Genomic DNA, 25,088 nt, shown 5'->3' on the forward strand with positions numbered 1-25,088 from the left:
GTAATAGGTGCAGGTTGATCATAATAATGTTGCTACTATCGTAAAATTTTCTGCAAAAATCCCTCAAATTTGTTTAATTTTTTAATGTAGGAAATCAAATTCCATATTGAGAACGGTTGGGAGTACCTGACGTCTGTCCTTCCTGGATCTCCGGTAGTTGTCATATCCGGATTCTAGAAGTTTCTAGCTAATAGAATCACCTGCTAGTTTCAAGGGAGGCAGACTGACCACATTGCACAAATTTGTTGGGCGAAACTTTTCCCAATATGCTAAAAATGAAGCAATATGTGCTGAATGTGAAATTCTATAAAATCTCACAGACCGCACTGTGGCCCAGATTCGTCCAAAGTGTTTACGCCAGAATTCTGGCCTATACATAGAAAGGGGCTGTAGTGGAAAGATCCGCGCTGCTGCTGAAGATGACAAATCCAATGCACACAGGTTGTGCAGTAAAAGGCGATTTTTATTAGTGTCAACGCATTTCAAAGTGTCTTACTTCTTCTTCAGGACGAAAAAAACCTTTTGATGAATTTATGTCGGCTTACATTGTACCAGAAATGTTAGTCCAGTCTTTTACCAACTCTGCCTGGACTAACATTTCTGGCAAGGCACATTAGTTTTATTTAGTCAGTACCTATTGGGAAATATAACTCTGCATTAGAGATGCGTACATGCTACACTAGGATTTTTTTTTAAATTAAGACTTCTTGCTTTCTTTTTAAATGCACATATTATTTAAAATGGTATTTTTAACTTGCACATTATGCCATATACTATAAATATGCCATAATTGACTGACCTATGCAGCCTCGACCATGTTGAGAATGGTAGTCCCCCTATTACTGTACTATCCGGTGAGGTGGCCATTGGCCTCAAGGTGGACAATAAATTGAGACAGCAAATGGGGATGCAGACAGGACAGGTGTCAAGGAACTCCCCTCATTCTTAACATAGGTGATGGTAACAAAGAACCTGAATCTAGTAAACATTTATGGAATATCCTGTGGATATCCTGTAAATGAATTAGGAATATCCCTTTAAGATATTATATGTATTGAATTCTATTATTTTTCCAAGTAACGCAAATAAAATCTGTTACTTGCCTGAAAGAGATTATCTCACGACAAACGTTTTATGCCATAAATGTATAATAGATATGGGTTCCACCTTGGCATGCAAGGTCACCTTTCCTGTTACTACAGGACAGTCGTGACTTAGCGGGAAGTGGGAGCCCCCTTTCTTGAGAAAGATAAGAGTTCCACTTCTAGGATCTATAGCTATTGAACAAGTATGGCATATGCCACAAATAACTGTTGTGAGACAACCCCTCTAGCATGCCAATACACCTTAGATAGCAATTGACTGAGCACTCGTTTTGCTAACAGTTATATTCAATCATGACCCTTGGGTTCGGCCAATCATGGATGTGCTTTCAATGTGGAAGAGGAATATGTTGCTGCCAGATATCTCTGGCAGCAGCTTCTCTTCAGTTGGAACAAAAGAATTGGGTGAATCGGCATGCCCGCTCTTTCTCACTCTGACATCGGTTTGAAAAAAATAGGAAGGTCCCATACACATTAGATTGATAGCAGTTCCCACCAAGGTTGGAGTGTTTGTCCAACATTAATCTGTTTGTCCAACATTAATGTGTACGGAAGCCACTAGAAAAGTGCAAGCCTGCATAGTGGTCAACGTCTAGTCTTTCCTCTCCCAAATGCAGCCGAATGTGAAAATACATAGACAACATATAATTGAAGGATTTCATTTGTGTCCACATAAAGGTACTCTAGGTGATTGGTAGCCATCAAACGAGCATCTGATGATAATCAAGCACCAGCAGAGTGCATGGAGGCAAGGTAAACCAGGTAGCAATGTTGTTCATTCACTGCATGGTATTTTCACAGAAAGAGTTCAGATAAATTCCAAGACAATGAATATCAAAAAAAGTGTTCCTCAGTGCAGAGAAAAAAAAAGTTTTCTTAAAATAAAATAAAAATATAATAGTAATAATATTAACGGAGTCACAGCATGAGCAGAAAACCTCTGTCATCTGGGTCTTTTACGAGTAACAAATAATAAGACCCGTCTGATGGCCTGAAGGCGGTCTTTCAGGGATGTCATGGCAAGGATTGTAAGCTGTGCCTTGTTTTCTAGAGGCAGAACTGCTAGCATCCACCAACACCAGGCTGGGCCACTTGAGTTCAACTGAAATAGAAAAGTAAATTTCATTAAAAAATGTCTTACAATAAAGCAATGTCACAGTCAGAACCGTTGTATATGTAACTAGTACAGCTGTGACCAAAATTTTTGAGAATGGCACAAAAATGTGGGTTTTCAGAAAGTTATGGTGCTTCAGTGTTTCTAGATCTTTTAGTCAAATGTTTCTATATTATACTTAGAACAATTAGAGTATGTTACATGTGGCGTATTTGTTGCTTTTTTTTAAGCCCCAAAACCCAAATTGGTGGAAGGAAAACTGCGTGTTTTAAATACGTGTGTTTTTTATGGTCATATTCACAGTGGTTTTACTTGTGTATATGCATGAAAAACAGCTGTTAAAATGCTAAAAGAATTAACATGTGTCTTGGCAGGGCTCAAAATATGAGCTGAAAAAAAAAAAGTGTGTGCATGAGATTTCAGAAATCGAATTAATTATGCTGGTACTGTTAAACATTGCATAAAATATGTAGTAAAACGACGCGTGTGAACATACCCTTGTAGACATTACATACGTTTTTACATATACATCAAGTTTATGCAAAGACTCTATTTACAGTGCTGACCCTTATTTTTCAAGACTTCTGCAGTTCACAATGGTAGACCGGATATCAGTATCTGGCCAAATCCTGACTGATGGGAACACGGTCTTGTATAATCAGTGCTTGGAGTTTATCACAACTTATGTGTTTTTGTTTGTCCTAAAACTTTGAGGACTGACCACAGGTTCTCAATGAGATTGAGATCTGGGCAGCTTCTTGGCCATGGATCCAAAAACGTATTTTTTGTTCACAGAAACAGATATGACATGAGCTTTGTGACATTATGCTAGAAAAGGCATTGGTCATCACAACACTTCGCCTGGATTGTCAGAAGTTGATCTTGGTGGATGTTTTGATACTATTCTTTATTAACATTCTCAGACAAAATTGTGAATAAGCCCACTACCCTGGATGAAAAACAATCCCACACATGAATGTTCTCAGGATGCTTTCCTATTGACATGACACAGGACCCATGGTAGCACGTCAGACTGTTTGGGACATCTGGAATCTGATTGTTAGGAGAAGAAAAGGAGAGCAATACCATGAGTCCTGTATCATGCCAACAGTTAAGCATTCTGAGATTATTCACGAGTGGGGTTGCTTTTCATTCAAGAGCGTGGTTTCATCCAAGGGTGTGGCACTTTGGGCTTTTCCGGGACTATTTTATTTTTTACCTATTGGGCTAAGAAGTAACTTTTCAGACTGCCAGCTCAACGTGATCACAGACCACTCCTGCTGGCAATTCTGCTGCTTAATGTCAACAAAGCAGCTTTTTGTCTTCCGGGCTGCTCCGTTGGCAGAACAGGTATACACAAGGGAGCTGGCTGTCAATCAGCATGACACTGGCAGTCACGCCCTGTCAACAGAACAAGTGGAAGAGAAGCAGATGCTCTGCCAATGTGTCATCAATCGGAAGCAGCAGAATTGCCAGCAGGAGCGGTCTGTAAATAAGGAAGATAAACAGTATATAAAAAAGCTAAGAAAAAAATGTGGCGAAAGGTGAACTAAGTACAAAATGAATGGGTTATGAATTGAGTTATGATCAATCTAAAACATAGAACATAATTCAGTTTTGAACAGAAAAGTGCTGAAAATGTGTAGGTAAATGCACTCCATTTTAGATGGACGTTGAAATTAGTTAGAGTTCATGGTTTGTTTTTCTTCAGGTTCTTTTTTAGCCTTAAATAGCTGTCTGCAGGGAGGAAAAGATTAGAAAAACCATGACTGGAATGTTGGCTTACTGTTGTCTTTCACTATTGTTCATAAAAGTGCCCAGGAATTATGTTCTGACCTGTGGATCTGGATCTTTGTTTGGCATCGACCCAAAATGGTTCAGAATTTGTGCCCTCAGATTGTCCTTAAGAGAGGAAAACCAGGCCAAGGCTTGATCATACACAGAATTATGTAATAGGAGAAGCTCTTCATATTCTTGTCCTTCAACCTAAAAGGGAAAATGACGGTTACAATATTGTATTTTCTAAGAACCACAGTACATGAAATGGACTGATTTATATCAATGTCTTTATTTATATAGACTCTAATATTGTCCTGGTTATGTAAAGAAAACAACCATTTAGAACCTGCAATCCCAAATCTTCTACTCATGGAATGAGATTTTATGGATTGAAGGATGATGAAATCTTTGTATTTGCAATGTACACTTGACATTGAAAAACCAGTAAAAGAGCATTAGCGGTCTATACGTCTTTATGCATTCTCACCAATAATAAAATGCCTCCTGAAGTGAAGTTATAGATTTACTATTACCTTTTTATCTTCCAGATATTCAATATTTGCAGTGTTGTAACCATCTCTTTGTCCATGGCTCAAGACCTTAAACCGGCTCAGGCCTATTGTATCCACTACGGAACGCCCATCTGGGAAAAACTTGACATCTCTCACTTTTAACATACAACCATAGTCTGCAAATCTAAAATGACAGCACGAGTTACAATTTGTGTTGATTTCTCTTTTCCCCCCATTCCAAAAGCATTTTGTATGTCGCACTCATATCGGAGTCAAAAATAATCAGTAGTGAATAACTTAGCAAATTCATGCTACTATTATTACCCGCATGTAACATTGTAAAGTTTACCCACTCTACATATTTGGTAACCCTTATTCCTCTGTGCAAAAAGTTTCATAGATGTGCTCAGAGGCTGCAGCGAAGTGTCTGACCCATTTATAGCAGCCTATGAGGAGAAATTCATAGTAGCTAAAAGATACAAGATAAATACAGTACTTCAAGATGGAGGTGATTTTTTTTCCTTTTCCTAATTCAGGATCTTTTCTTTAAGGTGTTGTCTGGTCCAAATCATTACGTATGCAGTCACTCTGTGAGAGCACGCACTGTGCACTGTGAGGATTCGTCGCTTTCTGAGCCAGGACCGGAGGGTATGGTATGTACATATTCCCGACCAGGGCCCGTCTAGTGGACATGGACCCGCTCCCTACACTACGTGGCATTCAAAAGTTTCCTATGGGGTCCTGTCTCTTGCAGGTACACTTGTTCTAGACCCTACAACCTTTAAAAAGTTTCTTGCCAGTTTGGTAGCCAAGTGAGCTCATTACATGTCCAACAGTTCAAACCTAGTGAAAACAATCTAGTAACAACATGAACATTTCTTTTAAGTCACTAAAATTGTTCACCGTAAAAAAGAAAACTTGCTATCATGGCCACTTTCAGGTTGCCTACCCAACTGTATGAAAGCCTAGGTGACTTTCTCTATTTCTTAGTAGGTTTCATTGATTTGTTCCCATAATGCTTTACAGAAGTAATGTTTCCAAATACGTCTTACACACCCTTTCAGTTCATCAGAAATGCACATTCCAAACTGCTTTGTTCCTGTCTCCATGCTTCTCCTGATCATTAGGCGATACCGAGGCTCAAACACATGCAGCGGGCAAGGAATTGTTGGGAAGGCCATAGTGCACACAAATATCGGAACATCTTTACTCAAGCTGTTTGGAGATAAAAACACACATGTCAGTGTGATGGATTTATGTTAGTTCATCTACACCAGTGTTCCCCAAGTTCGGTCCTCAAGAGCCACCAACGGGTCATGTTTTCAGGATTTCCTTAGTAATGCCCAGGTGAGAACTCCATACTCTAGACAGGCATCAATTCCATCACCTGTGCCATACTAAGGAAATCCTAAAAACACGACCTGTTGGTGGCTCTTGAGGACTGGAGTTGGGGACCTCTGATCTACTGTACACTATTGAAATAATCAATTAGTATTTTCAGATGTAAGCCTACTGAACAGTACAACACCTCCCCATCTAACCAACTATGGCAGATGGGACTGATGGAGCTGAAAGACTCATTAAGCCTATGAATGCATAGAGGATGGTGTACAAAAATACTTTAAGTAAAATGAAATATTGCCTGTGTTCATTAATTTCATCATTAATTGAAGTTCATCAAATTTTTTTGGTGGATGTGTTGTATTTGACAGTGGTACCATTTTGGGGTACATACAGCATATTGCCTAATTTTTATTAAGCTCTATGAGACCTTGGGATTCACTGGTATCACTTTTGGGTCCAGAACACTTTTTAATCACTTTATACATTTTATGTGAGGAAAGGTGAACAAAATTGCAAATCTTTTGTAGCTTTTCATATTCTTTTTTTTGTGTGTGACATTCACAGTGTGGAATAAAAAGATTCTAAATTTTAAAAATTGTACTAGTCATTACATTTTTTTTTTTTCAGAAAAATAGGATTAATTTTTTTTTTTAATTAGACCCACATAGGACATTGAATATGCATCCCTGTGCTCTTCATTATCTAGCCTGTCAAAGTTATGCAGACAAGCAGTCTAACAGATAATGCCTGTAGCAACATCTATTAGGATTTGGTCTATGGCAGATACGTAGGCCAGTGTTAGGCCTTTGGATGCCAGGGCAAAAATCAGCTCCCCACAATCCTACTGCAGGGAGGTAATGGAGTAACAGCGGCAGCAATCTCCTGCTGTCAAGCTCTTTACTTTCTGTGATTGTTATTGATCATAGCATGCAAGGAGCTAATGGTGTCACTGCAGAGCATTCCCCAGGGCTGTGACTGTGCTGTCAGCGGGAAGTAAGATCTGACAGGGGGAGCCCAAGGATCATGATGTACTGCTTTTTGAAGTCTTTTCCATATTCTCCACCTACTGACTTCAATAAGAGCTCTAAAAAAACAGCTTTTTGATTGCTTCAATAAAAAGAACAGAAGTTCATATTCTAAGATTTTTGGTACATTGATATTATAAAAAAATATTACTGTAGGTAACTGTCCCATTCTGAATCAATTTCCCTCATGCATAGGCAGTCTCTACCAATTTGGTAAATATACCGATGTCAGCACACAAATCATAAGGCTAACGGGGTATGTGATTTCTTACAATATGACTTACATTGTGACTAAAAGCCATTTGGCTGGGTCACGCACACGCTTTGTTCAATCACAACACTTACTTTGATAACTCCTTAATCTCCTCATCGTGCAGTTTCTTTCGCTCATTTAGCTCTTCTGGTAGGTAACGTATTATTAGTTCTTCTGTCAGAAGAGTCTTCTTGTAAGTTCTACTTGCGAGGAACTAGATGAACACAAGTAGAAATGATAGAATTAGCATTATTAATGCTATCACATCCATATTGGCAGACTGTAGGAACTCAACTACACAACCTATTCACAAGCAAAAGTCTCTCAGGTCTGATAGAAAACATTGAAAATTTGACTGGACAGCGCCTAGATTGAAGCGGATTTCATCTGAAGTCGGTTCATAGAAGTGACACGCATATTCGCATTAGGTGTCATTCAAAACTTAAAAGCGGAAAAAATGCTCAAATGACTGAACATATCAACAGCAAAGCGGTTTTACAATATTTATAAAATAGGAAGAGACTTTAAAGGGAACCTGTCACCCCCAAAATCGAGGGTGAGCTAAGCCCACCGGTATCAGGGGCTTATCTACAGCATTCTGTAATGCTGTAGATAAGCCCCCGATGTATCCTGAAAGATGAGAAAAAGAAGTTAGATTATACTCACCTGGGGGGGCGGTCCGATCCAATGGGCGTCGTGGTCCGGGGCCTCCTATCTTCATAGGATGTCCTCTTCTTGTCTTCACGCTGCAGCTCCGGCACAGGCGTACTTTGTCTGCCCTGTTGAGGGCAGAGTAAAGTACTACAGTGCGCAGGCGCTGGGCCTCTCTGACCTTTCCCGGTGCCTGCGCACTGCACTACTTTGCTCTGCCCTCAACAGGGCAGACAAAGTACGCCTGCGCCGGAGCCGCAGTGTGAAGACAAGAAGAGGACGTCATCATAAGAAGATGGGAGGCCCCGGACCAGACCGTGACACCCATCAGACCAGAACCGGAACCCTGGGTGAGTATAATATAACCTTTTTCTCATCTTTCAGGATACATCGGGGCTTATCTACAGCATTACAGAATGCTGTAGATAAGCCCATGATGCTGGTGGGCTTAGCTCACATTCGATTTTGGGGGTGACAGGTTCCCTTTAAAAGTGTTTTGAAGCATTTTCCCCTGGGTCCCACACTTTCAATGCGATGGTTGGGTACATTCCTAATGTTAGCCTGTATTTGCAGGCTAACCACTTCACAACATTGGATGTATAGGTACGTCTAAGGTTGTCTTCCCTGCCTGTAATGCAGACTCGGAGCTCGCATCTTTCCCTGCACATGACAGCTGACCTGATCGGTGTTCATAGATCATGATTTATGATACACACAGAAGTGCTGGAGCAATGCTAAGCATAGCTCAGGCGATTGGATGATTGCAGCTTCACGTCTTCTAAAGGGACTATTGAAACCAGTAGAAAAAAAAAATTTTTTTCAAAATATAAAAGTTCAAATCACCCCCCTTTTGCTCCATTCAAAATAAAGCAATAACAAAAATTACACATATTTGGTATCGCTGCATACCGAAATGTCTGATCTATCAAAATATAAAGAAAATGAATTTGATCAGTAGACGGGGTAAAAAAAAAAATATATATATATATAAGCCAGAATGACTCAGCCCCATTTCCTGAAAAGTGGAGATGCTATTGAGCGCCATTTGTCTCTCTCAAGGTGGTTGTTGCTACTGCTCAGATCAGTCATTATATCCAAGCACTTATTCGACAGAGTTTTCCTTTCAACTGTGGCTGAGCTTCACTAGCAGTAGTTATAGATAAGAGAAAGCTTCAATTTATAACAGCACAGACTTCAGGCACAATATTCCTTTATTAAGGTGATCTTGGTTCAGGCCCCTCATTGCAGGCATGGGTCTTTATCTCCCCCTTTTTTTCTCTCCTCTCACATCCTCTGGACAGGTTGGAGTGATGGGAGCAAAATTCTTGCCTGATTTATTATATTTTTGTATATAGGCAATTTGCAAAAATCTTAATACAATTTTTATAAAAAAAAAAAAAAAAAAGCTAAATTAGTAAAATAATAAAGTTACTTTAGAAACAAATTTAGCAAAGTACTGCAGTGCGCAGGCGCCGGGAAAGGTCAGAGAGGCCCAGCCCCTGCGCACTGCAGTACTTTGCTCTGCCCTGAACAGGGGAGACAAAGTACGCCTGCGCCGGAGCCGCAGCGTGAAGACCAGAAGAGGACGTCATCTGATGAAGATGGGAGGCGCCGGACCCGGACCAACAGCGGGACCGCCCCTGGGTGAGTATAATCTAACCTTTTTTTCTCATCTTTCAGGATACATCGGGGGCTTATCTACAGCATTAAAGAATGCTGTAGATAAGCCCCTGATGCCGGTGGGCTTACCTCACCCGCGATTTTGGGGGTGACATGTTCCCTTTAATTTTGACTGTAGGAATGGCCACTAACTAGGTTTCAAGCATACAATGTCGGTCTGGGGTGCTGAGGGCCCAACAGTAACCAACTTCAGGGCCCCACTTTTCAGCTACATGCAAATGTGCCATTGTCCTCAATCACAAATTTATATAATAATTAACTGTGAAGATTGGTAAATGAATCACTATGTACATTCAATGGCAGAATCTTATTCAAGTATGTCGTGCCAATCACTGTTCATAAAAGAGGGCACAGGAGCCCACCAGAGGATTCTCCGGTTCTCCTGTGGGCCAGTCCAAGCCTGACTGTGTATGCATTACAGGACTATCATTTCTTTAATTGTTTGAGAAGCCGTCTGTAACTTCAGGACATAAATTCCCACGAGTTTCTGGAGCCTCCTGCACCGACATGCTTTAGGGCTAATCTGGTGTAACAGCTTGTAGTGACGTAAAATCTCTGCACCAATGCCTGTGGGTGTCCATAATAAATTGTTTATTTCCCCTGGCACACCAATACCTGTATAAAATGATGAACTCACCTGTGACAAATTTTCCTTGCAGAGGGGACAGTGAGGGTTGTGGTCCAGACAACGTTCAAGGCATTTGAGGCAGAATGTGTGCCCACATGGGGTGGCTACAGGCTCATAAAATAACCTGAACAAATAAAAGCAGATAGAAAATGTAAATGCAGGCTAATTATATATGTGCAACCCTAGCTGTAACCGAGCATGACTGAGGATGATGATAGATGATAATCTCCCCAGTATCAGCATGACACAGAAAAACCTGCTGTTATTTAACCCTGATAGTATATATAATGAGATCTATGTTCTATCAGATGGTGGCGCTGTTGCTTCAGAACCAATGGAGAATCTATATAGGACAGGATTTATTTTGTGCTGCCTGCTTTATGTACAAGTTCATTATTACATATACACACATACTTCCTTTTGCAAAATGTGTCCAATAATAGGCATTTTAGCGTCTGGGAGGTCCACAGCACATTGCGGCCAGAGTTTACCCGCACTTGTGATCCAAAGATGTTATATTACTTTATCTTTTTTTTTCTATAATCTTTTAAAGGTTCTTTTTTAGGAATTCAAACTCCCAGATTCCATTTATTTTTGTTAATATCATTAGTGTGGGGTTATGGGGTATCAGAACAAAATATTATAGTAACCTGCTGAAAAGTAAAAAGCTCCTATAAGAGTATGTTCACAAGTCGCGGTTTTGCTGCAGACATTATTTTACTATCCCAGTAAAGTGAAAGATTTCTGAAATCTCATGAATATGTTGTATATTCTTTCCTTGCAGATTTGCATTCTATTGAATGTGAAAAAATGAAAAAAAAAAAACAAAACCCAACGCATTTTCTAGGCAACCTCTTTCCTGCCAGAGACACGTTTTTGATGTAGTAATGTCTGCAGCAAATCTTAATGTGTGCACATACTCTTATGCTTACTGGCTTTCCTACTTCCTTAGTTTGATGTTCAGCATGACATTAATAAAGCAGTGTCCATATTGATGTAACATCATGCATCTGTGTGGTCACAGGGTAAGAAAGTTTATTTTTTGCTTTGCTAATTGCAAAAAAAGTGCAATCCCACAATTGCTTTTTGTTTGGCTTTTTTGCTAGATTGACTAAATGCTAAAACTGACCTGCCAATGTGATTCTCCAGGTTATAACAAGTTCATAGACACCAAACATGTCTAGGTTCCTTTTTTATCTAAGTGGTGAAAAAAAATTCCAAAGTTTGGAAAAAAAATAAAAAATGGCGCCATTTTCCGATACCTGTAGCGTCTCCATTTTTCGTGATCTCGGGTTGGGTGAGGGCTTATTTTTTGTGTGCCGAGCTGACATTTTTAAAGATACCACTTTTGTGCAGATACGTTCTTTTGATCGCCCATTATTGCATTTTAATGCAATGTCGCGGCAACCAAAAAAATTCTGGCGTTTTCAATTTTTTTCTCGCTACGCCGTTTTGCGATCAGGCTAATCCTTTTTTTTTTATTGACAGATCGGGGGATTGTGACCTCGGCGATACCAAATATGTGTAGGTTTGATTTTTTTTTAAATTTTTTAATTTGAATAGGGCGCAAGGGGAGTGATTTAAACTTTTATTTTTTTTTATATTTTTAAAACTATTTTTCTTTAAGTTTTGGCATGCTTATAACAAAATATTGAGATGAACTTTTGTTAATGACTAAATACTTATTTTCCACCATAATTTGCTAAATAAATCTTGCCAAATCAGACAAGGTGATTTTCTGGATTTCTTTTCTCATTTTGACTCTCATATTTGTGGTCTTCCTATAATGTCAATTACAGGCTTCTCTCATATTTTTAAGTGGGAGAACTTGCACAATTGGTGGCTGACTAAATACTTTTTTCCCCCACTCTATAACAAAGACCAGGCATAAATATCCGTACAGTAAAGGTACCGTCACACTAGACGATATCGCTAGCGATCCGTGACGTTGCAGCGTCCTCGCTAGCGATATCGTCCAGTGTGACAGGCAGCAGCGATCAGGCCCCTGCTGTGCTGTCGCTGGTCGGGGAAGAAAGTCCAGAACTTTATTTCGTCGCTGGACTCCCCGTAGACATCGCTGAATCGGCGTGTGTGACACCGATTCAGCGATGTCTTCACTGGTAACCAGAGTAAACATCGGGTAACTAAGCGCAGGGCCGCGCTTAGTAACCCGATGTTTACCCTGGTTACCATCCTAAAAGTAAAAAAAACAAACACTACATACTTACCTACAGCCGTCTGTCCTCTGCACTCCTCCTGTACTGGCTGTGAGCGTCGGTCAGCCGGAAAGCAGAGCGGTGACGTCACCGCTCTGCTTTCCGGCCGCTGTGCTCACACAGACAGTACAGGAGGAGTGCAGAGCACAGCGCTGGAGGACAGACGGCTGTAGGTAAGTATGTAGTGTTTGTTTTTTTTTACTTCTAGGATGGTAACCAGGGTAAACATCGGGTTACTAAGCGCGGCCCTGCGCTTAGTTACCCGATGTTTACCCTGGTTACCGGCATCGTTGGTCGCTGGAGAGCGGTCTGTGTGACAGCTCTCCAGCGACCAAACAGCGACCCTGCAGCGATCCGGATCGTTGTCGGTATCGCTGCAGCGTCGCTAAGTGTGACGGTACCTTAACACATATTCCACAAGCTACAGCAGAATTCTCTCTAGAATACAGCCAGCTAATTGACATGTAGAATACAGCTATATTGACAGCTATTACTGTATATAGCTCTCTGAGACTAATGGCAAACCAGCTTTTAAATGAAACCTTTCCAGCTACGGGAGATTTGCTTCTCAGTAGCATGTAGATATATGTAGATATTTTTCCCAGAATCAAATTTTTTTTTCTTAAGACCTGTTACATTTGACAACTATAATCTGTGGAACCAATACATACAAGTAATTCAATAAAGTGTAGAAAAGACAAAGTAAGCAAATATTAAAACATAATGAATTTTATTAAATACTAGATGGCAGCCCGATTCTAAAGAATCGGGAGTCTAGAATCCATATATACTTGAAATTCGGCAGGAGCTTGAAGAGCAACGTCACTGGGCCCGCCTCCACGCAGTAGAAACTTGCTGTGAGGTAAAAATTCAAAAATCACACCAAAATGGCGGGCGGAGTGTGTCACAGTACGGCACGTTTCTGATTGGTCGCTCGCAGCAGGCGGCAACCAATCAGACACTGGACACTGTTGACGTCACTTATCTCCGGACATTAGCTCCGGACATTAGCTCCGGACATTAGCTCCGGACGGAAGTTGGCACAAATTGCAGGAAGTAGTATTCTAGGCAATTATATATAAGATAATTTTTTAAAATAATGTGATAAAATACCATAGGTGCATACGGTGCATGCATAGGTGCGTATGGGTGTTTCATGAATTTTTGGCATAATCCTTAATCATGCCTGTAATATAAATGTTTTTTTTGGCACTGTCCATAGGTCTCCTCTTCAGTGTGTTCTTCTTCTGTGTGGCTCTAGTAGCTTGTTTTGGTATTTTATCACGTTATTTTAAAAAATTACATTTAATAAAATTCATTATGTTTTAATATTTGCTTACTTCGTCTTTTCTACACTTTATTGAAGTGGTAGTGTGTATTTAATATTGTATTTGACGTTTTTTGCTGCATAATTTTCTCAGGACTGTGTTTCATAATACAAGTAATCCAGCAGAACATTTACAACATATATCACCGCCTGTGTTACATTGTTGTCTACATTAAGGCTATCTGCACACGTTCAGGATTTCTTGCAGAAATTTCCTGAGAAAAACAGGTTTTTTTGCGCGTTTTTGGTGCGTTTTTTTTTTGCGGATTTTTCCAGACATTTCCCAATGCATTATATAGTGGGAAATCCATAAAAAATCCGAAAAATTAATAAACATGCTGTGTTTTTAACCGCGATGCGTTTTTTTTTGCGGAAAAAAACGCATCATGTGCACAAAAATTGCGGAATGCATTCTAAATGATGGAATGCATAATGTATGCTGCTTTTTTGCGGTCTTATAGGGTTTTTATAGTGAAAAAAACGCAAAAAATCTGCAACGTGTGCACACAGCCTAAAGGCTACGTTACAAGAACTTGTGAAACAATACCTCATGCAGAGAGAACACTCAAAATCTGAAGAATCCACCAACTCTTTGGGGATCTCTCGAACTGCTGAGTGTGAGGTAGGCTCAGCATCTGTGGAACAAATAGAGCGGTATGTGAAAATAGATTTGTATTCATTATATATAGTTTTTTTTTTAACTTTTATTTAACTGCTAGAGACTGCGAGTTATATTGGCAAAACTACACTTCTTGATTGGGCTTATATAGTAGTTGGAAAGGTTGTCAAGCTTTAAAAAAAAATAAAAAAATGGCCAGATGACCAACGAAGCTTTCACTTGATCATCACGGGACATCATCATTTTCAGTCCCAGCATAGACCAATATAGCGCTGATGCCGGACTGACAGGCTGAGCTGGTAATATACAAAAAATAGGAAAAGTGTCAATTAAGCTCTGTATGTGTTAGAGATAAGTATTAGTGATGAAGGCAAGCGCTCGTTACTCGGGGTTGCCTAGGGTGCTCGGGTATGCACTGAATATGGTGGGTGCTCGAGTGACATGTTCGAGTCCCCGCTGTTGAACAGCCACAAAACAAGCAGGTATTGCCTGGCAAACATGGGCAATCCCCGCGTGTTTTGTGGTGGTCTAACAGCTGTGAAACATGTGGCTGCGGGGGATCGAACATGTTACTCGAGCACCCGCTATACTCGGAGCAAACCCAAGCACCCTAGGCAACCCCGAGTAACGAGCACTTGTGTTCATCACTAATCAGTATCCCAGGAGTCTTCCACAGTAGACAGTCTGTGGTCTGGCTTCCAGGTCGCTCTCAAATTATCCAAAAAGGCAAGTTCTCCAGCACCAAAGGGAAGTAGTTAAAATTTAGCCTTTAAGTATACGATAATTAAATTGGGAGAATGCGCACATATAAAAAAACAAAACAAAACAACAAACCATACAGCTGACGCGTTTCGGGTATAAAAACTCGTCTAAGTTTTAACTACTTCCCTTTGTTTCTGGAGAACATTTCCTTCTGGATCATTGAAAACTAAATTGGTAGGTATAAGTTAATTTGTTGTTTTATAACATTACCTGGCTTTTGTCTTTTTTTTTTCTAAGTTGGACAAGCCTTTTTATTAGAAAGTTAAGTTAACATTTTGTTGTAGGATATCGAACGATGTTTCTTTTATTTACCATTCCTGATGGCTTTGGCAGGGAGCTCAATACTGTGAACATCTTCAGAGATGCTGGCACGTTTTCTCTTAATACCTACTCCAGGAAGGCAAGAGAGAACACTTCCGAGGGACTTTGTTGTTTTGTCATCCGACGGATCACAAATATCAGGACAGTCTAGAACATTTTTTATTTGAAACGAGGCTTTGGTTAGTCTGAACACCGGGTCCTGTCAAGAACACAAAACCGCAAATGTTAGTAATACCTCATGTCAGTCCTGGCTGTAGCCTAAATTTATACAAAATATTAACCCTATTTCCAATGATTATGATTGATGTATTGTAATCAGATACTGTGGGGTGCCTTAGAGGCTGATCTTGGTATACACTATACGCACACGCTTTACCTGCCTTGCAATGAAATTGATTCTAAAATGTTGGTTTGGGAAATTACACTGCAAGTGGACAGAAAAGAATAAATAGATATCGGCACTAATTCATCAAAGTGATTACACTAAGATTATGGCATAATATACTTTGCAAAGCTGCAACATTCTTGAGCTAAAATGGGCGTAGCTGATGAGGGACGAGCTGCGGTGTACCTTATACCAGAAATCTTACTCCTGTCACTGACTGTAGTAAGATTTATGGCAAGGCACTAATTTTCAGATGCGCCTAATTTATTAAGAAGCGAGCACCTCCTAATGAATGAATCAAGAGCGTCTGAGTGTAACACGCCCCTCATCAAGACCGCCGTGAACATCGCTGATCTTGATGAATCGGCCATGGTGTTGTTAATCAGCAGTAAAAATAGTGAATTACTATAGAAATCAATGCATTTACCTTTGAGCCTCCTGGCAGACACACATCATCCACAGAAGGAGAACTGCTTGGATCATTTAGGGAGACCGGCTTTAATCTCGTATATGGAGCTTGTGCGCGGACAGCAAAACTGGCCTGGACATTTTCAAAGTCCGGAAACAGCATTTCACATATCAGCTGAGGGTAAAAATAATAAAAATATTTTCAAGTTGCATCTTATTAAATGAGTTTGTGGATAAAATTTTACAGTTACCAATAGGATTAATTTATGTCAAAGGTAAAGGTCATGTCCAAACCTATTTTCCCAACGTATATAAAACCTTAACAAGGCACATGAACAAATCGTACCTAGTTCAAGGTGCATTTCTCTTCTACATTTAAGGAAAATAAGCACATACCGTATATTAAAAATGTAAAAAAAAAAATATATATACAGCTACACCTTCTGCATTTGTTTGCTTCATTGCATTGTTCAATTAAAGGATTTATCAAGGACTATTTTTTCTAACATGGGCCTAAAAACTAGCAAGCAGGCAGTTGTTCACTACCTGCCAGTTCTACTCGGTGCAAGCAAAAAGGGGGCACCGTCCACTTCTGACCTGATACAGCTGCTCAACATCAACAGAGCAGCTCTTTCGGCTTCCGTTGTCAACATGTAGACAGAGCAGCTCTTTCTCTTCTAATCTGCTCTGTTGATGGGGCATAATTACAGACATGATGATTAACAGCTGGCTCCCCGCTGGATCTGGCTATCAATCAGCATGACATCGACAGTCATGCCCCATCAGCAAAGCACACCAAACGAAAAGATGCTGCTCTGTCGACATGACATCGGCGGAAGCTGCAAAATCACTGGCAGGAGTGGTCTGTGACTGCTCTATGTCAGCAGAGATCGGCACCGGGTAGGTAGCAACTAACTGCCTAGTTTGTTTTTACTATGGGCCTAAAAACTTAGTACTGGATAAACCTTTTAAAGGTGAGGGTCTGATCAGATCCATGGACCATCAATGAGCTATAGTTATATTTTAGAAACCCAGGACTATTGATTACCAGTCCATATAAAATTTTACACAGGGCTGTGGAGTCGGAGTCCATTTTGGTGGAGTCGGAGTCATGGAAATTGAGGAGGTTTAGCTTACCGACTCCACAGCCCTGGTTTTACAAAGTATGTACTAGTCACAAACTAATAAAATGAATGAGCTGGATAACCAAAATCATTGGAGATGCACAGAAAAAAGCGTGGCGCGCTAAATTCTACCTTTTGTGCTTCTGCCTTCACTGAACTCCATTCAGGGTTTAAGGCAACACAATGCAGAAACTCCTTCAACGACTCCTCCGTTCTCCCCAGTCCAGACAGCGCTTGTGCCTTCACATAACGTCCCTGCATACACAACGTGACATGCTTTAACAGCGATTAACCAAGCATCTTGTACCATGCTTTCTAAAAATAATCCTCTCTATTAAACTGGCACACAGGATTAAACTAACAGCAAAGGACATCATGTTCTCCGGAGACAAGAAACTGTACTAATGATGCACTGCTATCCAAAATAATACAGGGATAAAAATGTATCATAGAAGATGGTGATGCTGCACATCATGAGATCTGGGACTCTGTTACCATTGGTGAGACAATCTGCGGAATGTATGTTGTAGTATTCTTCATCCTGCGCTGTCTCTTTAATTATGATTATAGTATAGTAAAGCACTGGGTTAACTAGGGCACATATTTTCAACAAGAAAAACAAAAAAAACAACAGTGGGTTTTTGGAACAATAATGCTCATGCTAGGAAACTGCAAAAAATTAGATTCACACAGCATGGTGGCTCAGTGGTTAGCACTATAGTCCTGCACTACTGGGGTCCTGGGTTCAAATCCCACCAATTACAACATCTGCAAGGAGTTTGTATGTTCTCCCCGTGTTTGCAGGGGTTTTCTCTGGGTTCTCCAGTTTTATCCCGCACTCCAATTTAGATAGTGAGCACCAGTGGGGACAGTGATGATGAGGTGGGGGTGATTGCTTAATATTACATTGCACAAAAGCGGCATTGACCCCCTCCATGACTTGGTAGGCTGCGAGTTGTTGTCTCACCAGTATTGCACCTGTGTTGCCGCCATCTTTACTACATGGGTTTGCAGAATCCTGAGAGTGCATTTGTTCGGAGACCTCAGCAGGTAAGCACTGCTGCCCCTTTTTTGCTGTATTCTTCTACCTTAGTGCATTAAAATTAGTAATATTGACCCCCACCACATATTTATACCACTAGGGAAGTTTAAATTAGCTAGAATTGTGATTTTTCTATGTTCTGTCTAAACCTAAACCTGCAGTGTATCTTATAGTATGGCATGTCCTACAATCCAAAAAGTATGATGCATGTCAATAACAGAATAAAAAAAATGGCTCAAATCATTACATACATGAAAAAGCAGTTCACATGGCATGGCACGTCCCATATTGGTCACCGGACTGGAGTTTCTCAGACACCCATTACGCCGGGTGAGGCAGCCTGGGACCGCCGAATGAACAAATAAGTAGCCTTTCTATCAGAGTCATGGAGGGATCCGCATACATCCAGTGGATATCCCATAAATATCTTCGCATACATCCCGTGGACATCCCATACATGTCTCCGCATACATCAAGTGGATATCCCATACATGTCTCCGCACACATCCAGTGGATATCCCATAGATGTCTCCGCATATATCCAGTGGATATCCCATAGAGGCCTCCGCATACATCCCATGGACATCCCATAAATGTCTCCGCATACATCCCGTGGATATCCCATAGAGGTCTCCGCATACATCCCGCGGACATCCCATAAATGTCTCTGCACACATCCCGTGGATATTTCATACAGGTCTCTGCACACATCTCGTGAATATCCCATACATGTCTCCGTACACATCCCGTGGATATCCCATACAAGTCTCCGCACACATCCCTTGGATATCCCATACATGTCTCCACACACATCCCGTGGATATCCCATACAGGTCTCCGCACACATCCCGTGGATATCCCATACATGTCTCCACACACATCCCGTGGATATTTCATACATGTCTCCACACACATCCCGTGGATATCCCATACATGTCTCCGCACAGAATCCTGTGGATATCCCATACAAGTCTCCGCACACATCCCGTGGATATCCCATACACGTCTCCGCACACATCCCGTGGATATCCCATAGATGTCTCCGCATACATCCTGTGGATATCCCATACATGTCTCCGCACACATCCCATGGATATCCCATACAGGTCTCCGCACACATCTTGTAGATGTCCCATACATGTCTCCGTACACATCCCATGGATATCCTATACATGTCTCGGCACACATCCCATGGATATCCCATACATATCTCCACACACATCCCGTAGATATCCCATACATGTCTTAGGTGGGAATACACTTACAGCTTTCTGGTCAGAGGCATTTCCTAATTCTTAAGACTTCTGTTTCTGGCCTCATTTAGTATATAAAGGAACTTCATTCAAGTTCATACATTTTTTGTTACTTTAGAGCTTTTTTCTGCATTTCGTCTAGAAGTGAAGTTTTCTTGTGATGCCACCCATTTACCTTAGAGCAGAGGGGCTGTTTTCTGCAGACGGTATCAGCATCATTAAGGGCTTGCTTGAAGTTCTTCATGGCTGAGTAGAGCTGAGCTCTTTGTACTGTTAATAGCGAGTCACGGGGAGCTGAAGAAAAGAAAAACAATGTTGTTTAATTTTCCTGGTAATGTGTAATTTACATGTGATTATTAATTATTGTCTTATCACCTTAAACCGTTTTATTAAATTTAGTATTAGTTTTTAGGCAAAAGCAATGCAGATATTTGGTGTTAAAGGGATATTCCCATCTCGGATATAACATAACATACTGATTGGTGGCCGTACAATACCTGAGACCCATGCCAATCCAGAGAAGGATGGCACTTAAAGGGGCTGTCCAGTGAAGAAAACTTATGAACTGACCCACTGGAGCAGTAGTATACATGCTCTACCTCTGCTTCATTCATTCTCTATGGGCTCCTAATCACCGAACATTTTCTGGCAGTCCCATAAAGAATAAATGGACTGGCATTCAGGAGTCCAACTTACTGTGTTCCCTATCAGAAATAAAAATTCCCCAATCTGTTGGTCAGTGTGGGATGCCCACCAATCAGTAAGTCATTACATTTCCAGTGGATAGGTAATAAGATGGTTTAACTGGACTTTTTTATTCCAAGCATCTTTGCCATGAATATGCAGGGCTTAAGTTTAAAGCATGGGGAAAAAAAGCAGCTGTGTATTGCCGCAATAGGAGAGGAGGTCAATTTCTGACCCTGTTCTGATTTCCAAAAGACAATGGCGCTATGCTAGATGATTGTAGCAAACTGAGAAGCAAATAAATGGGTCACAACAGTATATCCAAATAAACTCTATGCAAAATGCGTAATCCTCCTATTAACATAATTAATTACAAAGTCTGTTTGCATGTATACATAGTTATTAAATATGTACTCATTTAGATGGCAAATGTAACCACAGCATTTCCTTATACGTCTAAAGAAAACTACAAGGATTAGGAGTACATAGCAAATAAACAGCCAAGATCTTTACAGATTATACAAAAGTATAATTAAAAGGAGACATATATGACCCAGGATTAAGCATCCGGCTGTCACCCCAATATCCTAATTCATGGAAGAATAAAACCAAATAATCAAAACACAATCATAACCAATGGACGAGTGAAAAAAGGATTTCACAAAATCTCTTAACAGTGAACCAACAATAGGAAAGCATAGATCCAGTAGCAGTAAACTGCCACCACGGCGAACAGGAGCATCACATGGTGGGGGGAAAAGAGAGGATAGACTTAACACAAGTTTCACCCATTGCTTACTCAGGGGAGGCTTATCCCCCTGAAGAAGCACAAGTGTGAGGCAATTCACGTTAACTCCACTGTTTGTCAGTTCGCAGGATGCTACTAAAACAATCCTGTTTGTAGAAATAATACTCCATTGATCAGCTAGATCGGGACTGTGAAGTAGGGCACAGCCAAGGAGTCCAGACTTCGCACACTTTTTTTCCTTCTACGGAAGCAGGTAAGCTTCTGCTACGGACAGATGGCTTACAGAAGCAGGTAGGACCGTGAAGAGTAGGTAGAAGGGCATGGCACATAAAGAAGATTTATTATTTTACATTTTTCAATTTGAATTGTAATATAAGATAAAATAGGATCAGAAGAGGAGAATTATGCCAGAGTCACAAAAAGCAAGGCTTGTGCCGTAGTTTGGCCACAAATGTCATCCATGGGCAATCTGCAACAGAATGGACATGCTACAAGTTGGAAGGTTTGTAGGATGATCAATATCAGCACAGATACTTTCAGCTACATGTCTTATTCACCCATCCCTTGTAGATTGAGCCTTTGCGGGCAGGGTCCTCTCTCCTCCTGTACCAGTCGTGACTTGTATTGTTTAAGATTATTGTACTTGTTTTATTATGTACACCCCTCCTCACATGTAAAGCGCCATGGAATAAATGGCGCTATAATAAAAAATAATAATAATACTGTAGTCTGATACGGTGTAGATTCTGGAACATGCATTATCTATATCTTTAAATAGCCTTTATTCCTCAGTTACTTTACTTTCAAAACATGATTAAGGAACAATGTATAATAGCGACACGGTTCACACGCTTCTGTTCTAGCTAAAAATAGACGCCTGCTTTCCCATTATGTGGAGCAGGCAGCAGAATCAGGGCCATTCTTCACGATCAATAGGCTCTCCGCAGGGCAAGCCGCCCTATATTTACTAGGTACTGCATCAGCAGCGTTACTTTGTGCTTCCATTTTATAGGAGGTCAAAATATTTAACAAGATTGGTCACGAACATTTCTACACATAGTGGCTCAGTGTTTACCTGGCAATGAGAAGAATTTTCAGATGTGATAGAATAAAAAGTCTATTTGCTAATTGGTAAAACCTTATTTATAGTGATTGGGCAAATACTATGTCATCCAGGAAAGGGAATCTGTCAGAAGGGGGTTTGTCATGTAATCTGACAGAAGCATGAGGTACAGAGACCCCGATTCCAGCGATGCATCACTTAGTTTATCGGGTGCAGCAGTTATGATAGAATCACAGTATATGCTGCTGTAGATCTAGCTGAGCTCAGTTGTTGAGTTGTGTATAACCCCGCCACATCACAGCTTTCTGTGTACATTATATAGTGACTGACACAGAGCTGCCAATCTGTGCAGGTGGCAGAGTTGGACTATCATGCACAAGGACAGTTGTCATCTAGTGATAATCTCCTGCTGGTAAAACAGTGATTGAATTGAAACAGCAAATCACAGAATCAGCAAGTGACACATCGCTGTAGTCAGGGTCTCTGCTCCTACATTATCTTGCTCTCAGATTACATGGCAAAAACCTGGGTGACAGATTCTCTTTAAGGTGACTTTTTGATCAATTAGACCTTACAATTTTTATCAGTAAACAATAAACCACATACTATATGGATTCATCTCTTAGGCTACGTTCACATTTGCGCCGCTCCCGGCTGCATCGGGCGCAGCCGCAGCGACGCATGCGCCATGCGCCCCTATATTTAACATGGGGGCGCATGGACATGCGTTGCATTTGCGTTTTGCGACGCATGCGTCGCTGCAGCGCATGCGTCAGGGCGCAGGGAACGCTGCATGATGCAGTTTTTCCTGCGCCCAAAACCATGCAAAAAGCGACGCATGCGTCGCAAAACGCAGCGTTTGTGCATGCGTTCATATTTGCGTTGTGCATTGCGTCACCGACGCAGCGCCGCACAACGCAAATGTGAACGTAGCCTTACTTGCTTTACATACACATACAGTCCAGGCGAAGAGTGTTGGCACCCTTGAAATTGTTCCGGAAAATTAAGTATTTCTTCCAGAAAATTATTGCAATTACACTTTTTATTATACACATGTTTATTACCTTTGTATGTATTTAAACAGAGCAAAAAAAAAAAAGATAAAAAGGCAAATTGGACATAATTTGTAATTGCAATAATTTTCTGGGAGAAATACTTAATTTTCTGGAACAATTTCAAGGGAGTCAATACTTTCAGCCATGACTGATAGCGAAAACAAATTGATATCAATGTGTCTATGGATATGCTTGGCACGTGCTGTACACAATATACCTACACTGACTACAAGGTCTGAATGCACCCTTATGTAAACATTCTAGGCAGATCATAACAATCGCTGCTTGGGACTTGCACATACAGGTCCTTCTCAAAAAATTAGCATATAGTGTTAAATTTCATTATTTACCATAATGTAATGATTACAATTAAACTTTCATATATTATAGATTCATTATCCACCAACTGAAATTTGTCAGGTCTTTTATTGTTTTAATACTGATGATTTTGGCATACAACTCCTGATAACCCAAAAAACCTGTCTCAATAAATTAGCATATTTCACCCATCCAATCAAATAAAAGTGTTTTTTAATAACAAACAAAAAAAACATCAAATAATAATGTTCAGTTATGCACTCAATACTTGGTCGGGAATCCTTTGGCAGAAATGACTGCTTCAATGCGGCGTGGCATGGAGGCAATCAGCCTGTGACACTGCTGAGATGTTATGGAGGCCCAGGATGCTTCAATAGCGGCCTTAAGCTCATCCAGAGTGTTGGGTCTTGCGTCTCTCAACTTTCTCTTCACAATATCCCACAGATTCTCTATGGGGTTCAGGTCAGGAGAGTTGGCAGGCCAATTGAGCACAGTAATACCATGGTCAGTAAACCATTTACCAGTAGTTTTGGCACTGTGAGCAGGTGCCAGGTCGTGCTGAAAAATGAAATCTTCATCTCCATAAAGCATTTCAGCCGATGGAAGCATGAAGTGCTCCAAAATCTCCTGATAGCTAGCTGCATTGACCCTGCCCTTGATGAAACACAGTGGACCAACACCAGCAGCTGACATGGCACCCCACACCATCACTGACTGTGGGTACTTGACACTGGACTTCAGGCATTTTGGCATTTCCTTCTCTCCAGTCTTCCTCCAGACTCTGGCACCTTGATTTCCGAATGACATGCAAAATTTGCTTTCATCAGAAAAAAGTACTTGGGACCACTTAGCAACAGTCCAGTGCTGCTTCTCTGTAGCCCATTTCGGCACCTGTAGCCCATTTCCTGCACACGCCTGTGCACGGTGGCTCTGGATGTTTCCACACCAGACTCAGTCCACTGCTTCCTCAGGTTCCCCAAGGTCTGGAATCGGTCCTTCTCCACAATCTTCCTCAGGGTCCGGTCTCCTCTTCTCGTTGTACAGCGTTTTCTGCCACATTGTTTCCTTCCAACAGACTTACCATTGAGGTGCCTTGATACAGCACAGCCTATTTGTTGAGAAATTTCTTTCTGGGTCTTACCCTCTTGCTTGAGGGTGTCAATGATGGCCTTCTTGACATCTGTCAGGTCGCTAGTCTTACCCATGATGGGGGTTTTGAGTAATGAACCAGGCAGGGAGTTTATAAAAGCCTCAGGTATCTTTTGCATGTGTTTAGAGTTAATTAGTTGATTCAGAAGATTAGGGTAATAGGTCGTTTAGAGAACCTTTTCTTGATATGCTAATTTATTGAGACAGGTTTTTTGGGTTATCAGGAGTTGTATGCCAAAATCATCAGTATTAAAACAATAAAAGACGTGACAAATTTCAGTTGGTGGATAATGAATCTATAATATATGAAAGTTTAATTGTAATCATTACATTATGGTAAATAATGAAATTTAACACTATATGCTAATTTTTTGAGAAGGACCTGTACAGCGGAGGAAATAAGTATTTGATCTTTTGCTGATTTTGTAAGTTTGCCCACTGACAAAGACATGAACAGCCTATAATTTTAAGGGTAGGTTATTTTTAAACACTAAAAGATAGAATATCAAAAATAAAATCCAGAAA

The 25,088-nt window shown here is 40.6% G+C and overlaps 1 protein-coding gene across 1 annotated transcript in view; it reads right to left on the reverse strand.

The window, feature by feature from the left end:
• Positions 1-447: 447 nt before the first annotated feature.
• LOC138670310 (LON peptidase N-terminal domain and RING finger protein 2-like) overlaps positions 448-25,088 on the reverse strand; it is an 83,115-nt gene continuing 58,474 nt past the window's right edge. The window contains exons 2-12 of the mRNA XM_069757528.1: positions 19,722-19,840; positions 17,384-17,506; positions 16,147-16,302; positions 15,326-15,533; positions 14,180-14,267; positions 10,099-10,213; positions 7,223-7,344; positions 5,565-5,723; positions 4,530-4,692; positions 4,054-4,203; positions 448-2,205 (exon numbers count right to left, since the gene is read on the reverse strand). Of these exons, the coding sequence (XP_069613629.1) occupies positions 2,047-2,205; positions 4,054-4,203; positions 4,530-4,692; positions 5,565-5,723; positions 7,223-7,344; positions 10,099-10,213; positions 14,180-14,267; positions 15,326-15,533; positions 16,147-16,302; positions 17,384-17,506; positions 19,722-19,840 (1,562 nt within the window). The 3' untranslated portion in view covers positions 448-2,046. The remainder of the gene's footprint in view (positions 2,206-4,053; positions 4,204-4,529; positions 4,693-5,564; positions 5,724-7,222; positions 7,345-10,098; positions 10,214-14,179; positions 14,268-15,325; positions 15,534-16,146; positions 16,303-17,383; positions 17,507-19,721; positions 19,841-25,088) is intronic.

The sequence above is a fragment of the Ranitomeya imitator genome, chromosome 3 (assembly GCF_032444005.1).
Source record: "Ranitomeya imitator isolate aRanImi1 chromosome 3, aRanImi1.pri, whole genome shotgun sequence".
In the NCBI taxonomy this organism is placed as follows: domain Eukaryota; kingdom Metazoa; phylum Chordata; class Amphibia; order Anura; family Dendrobatidae; genus Ranitomeya; species Ranitomeya imitator.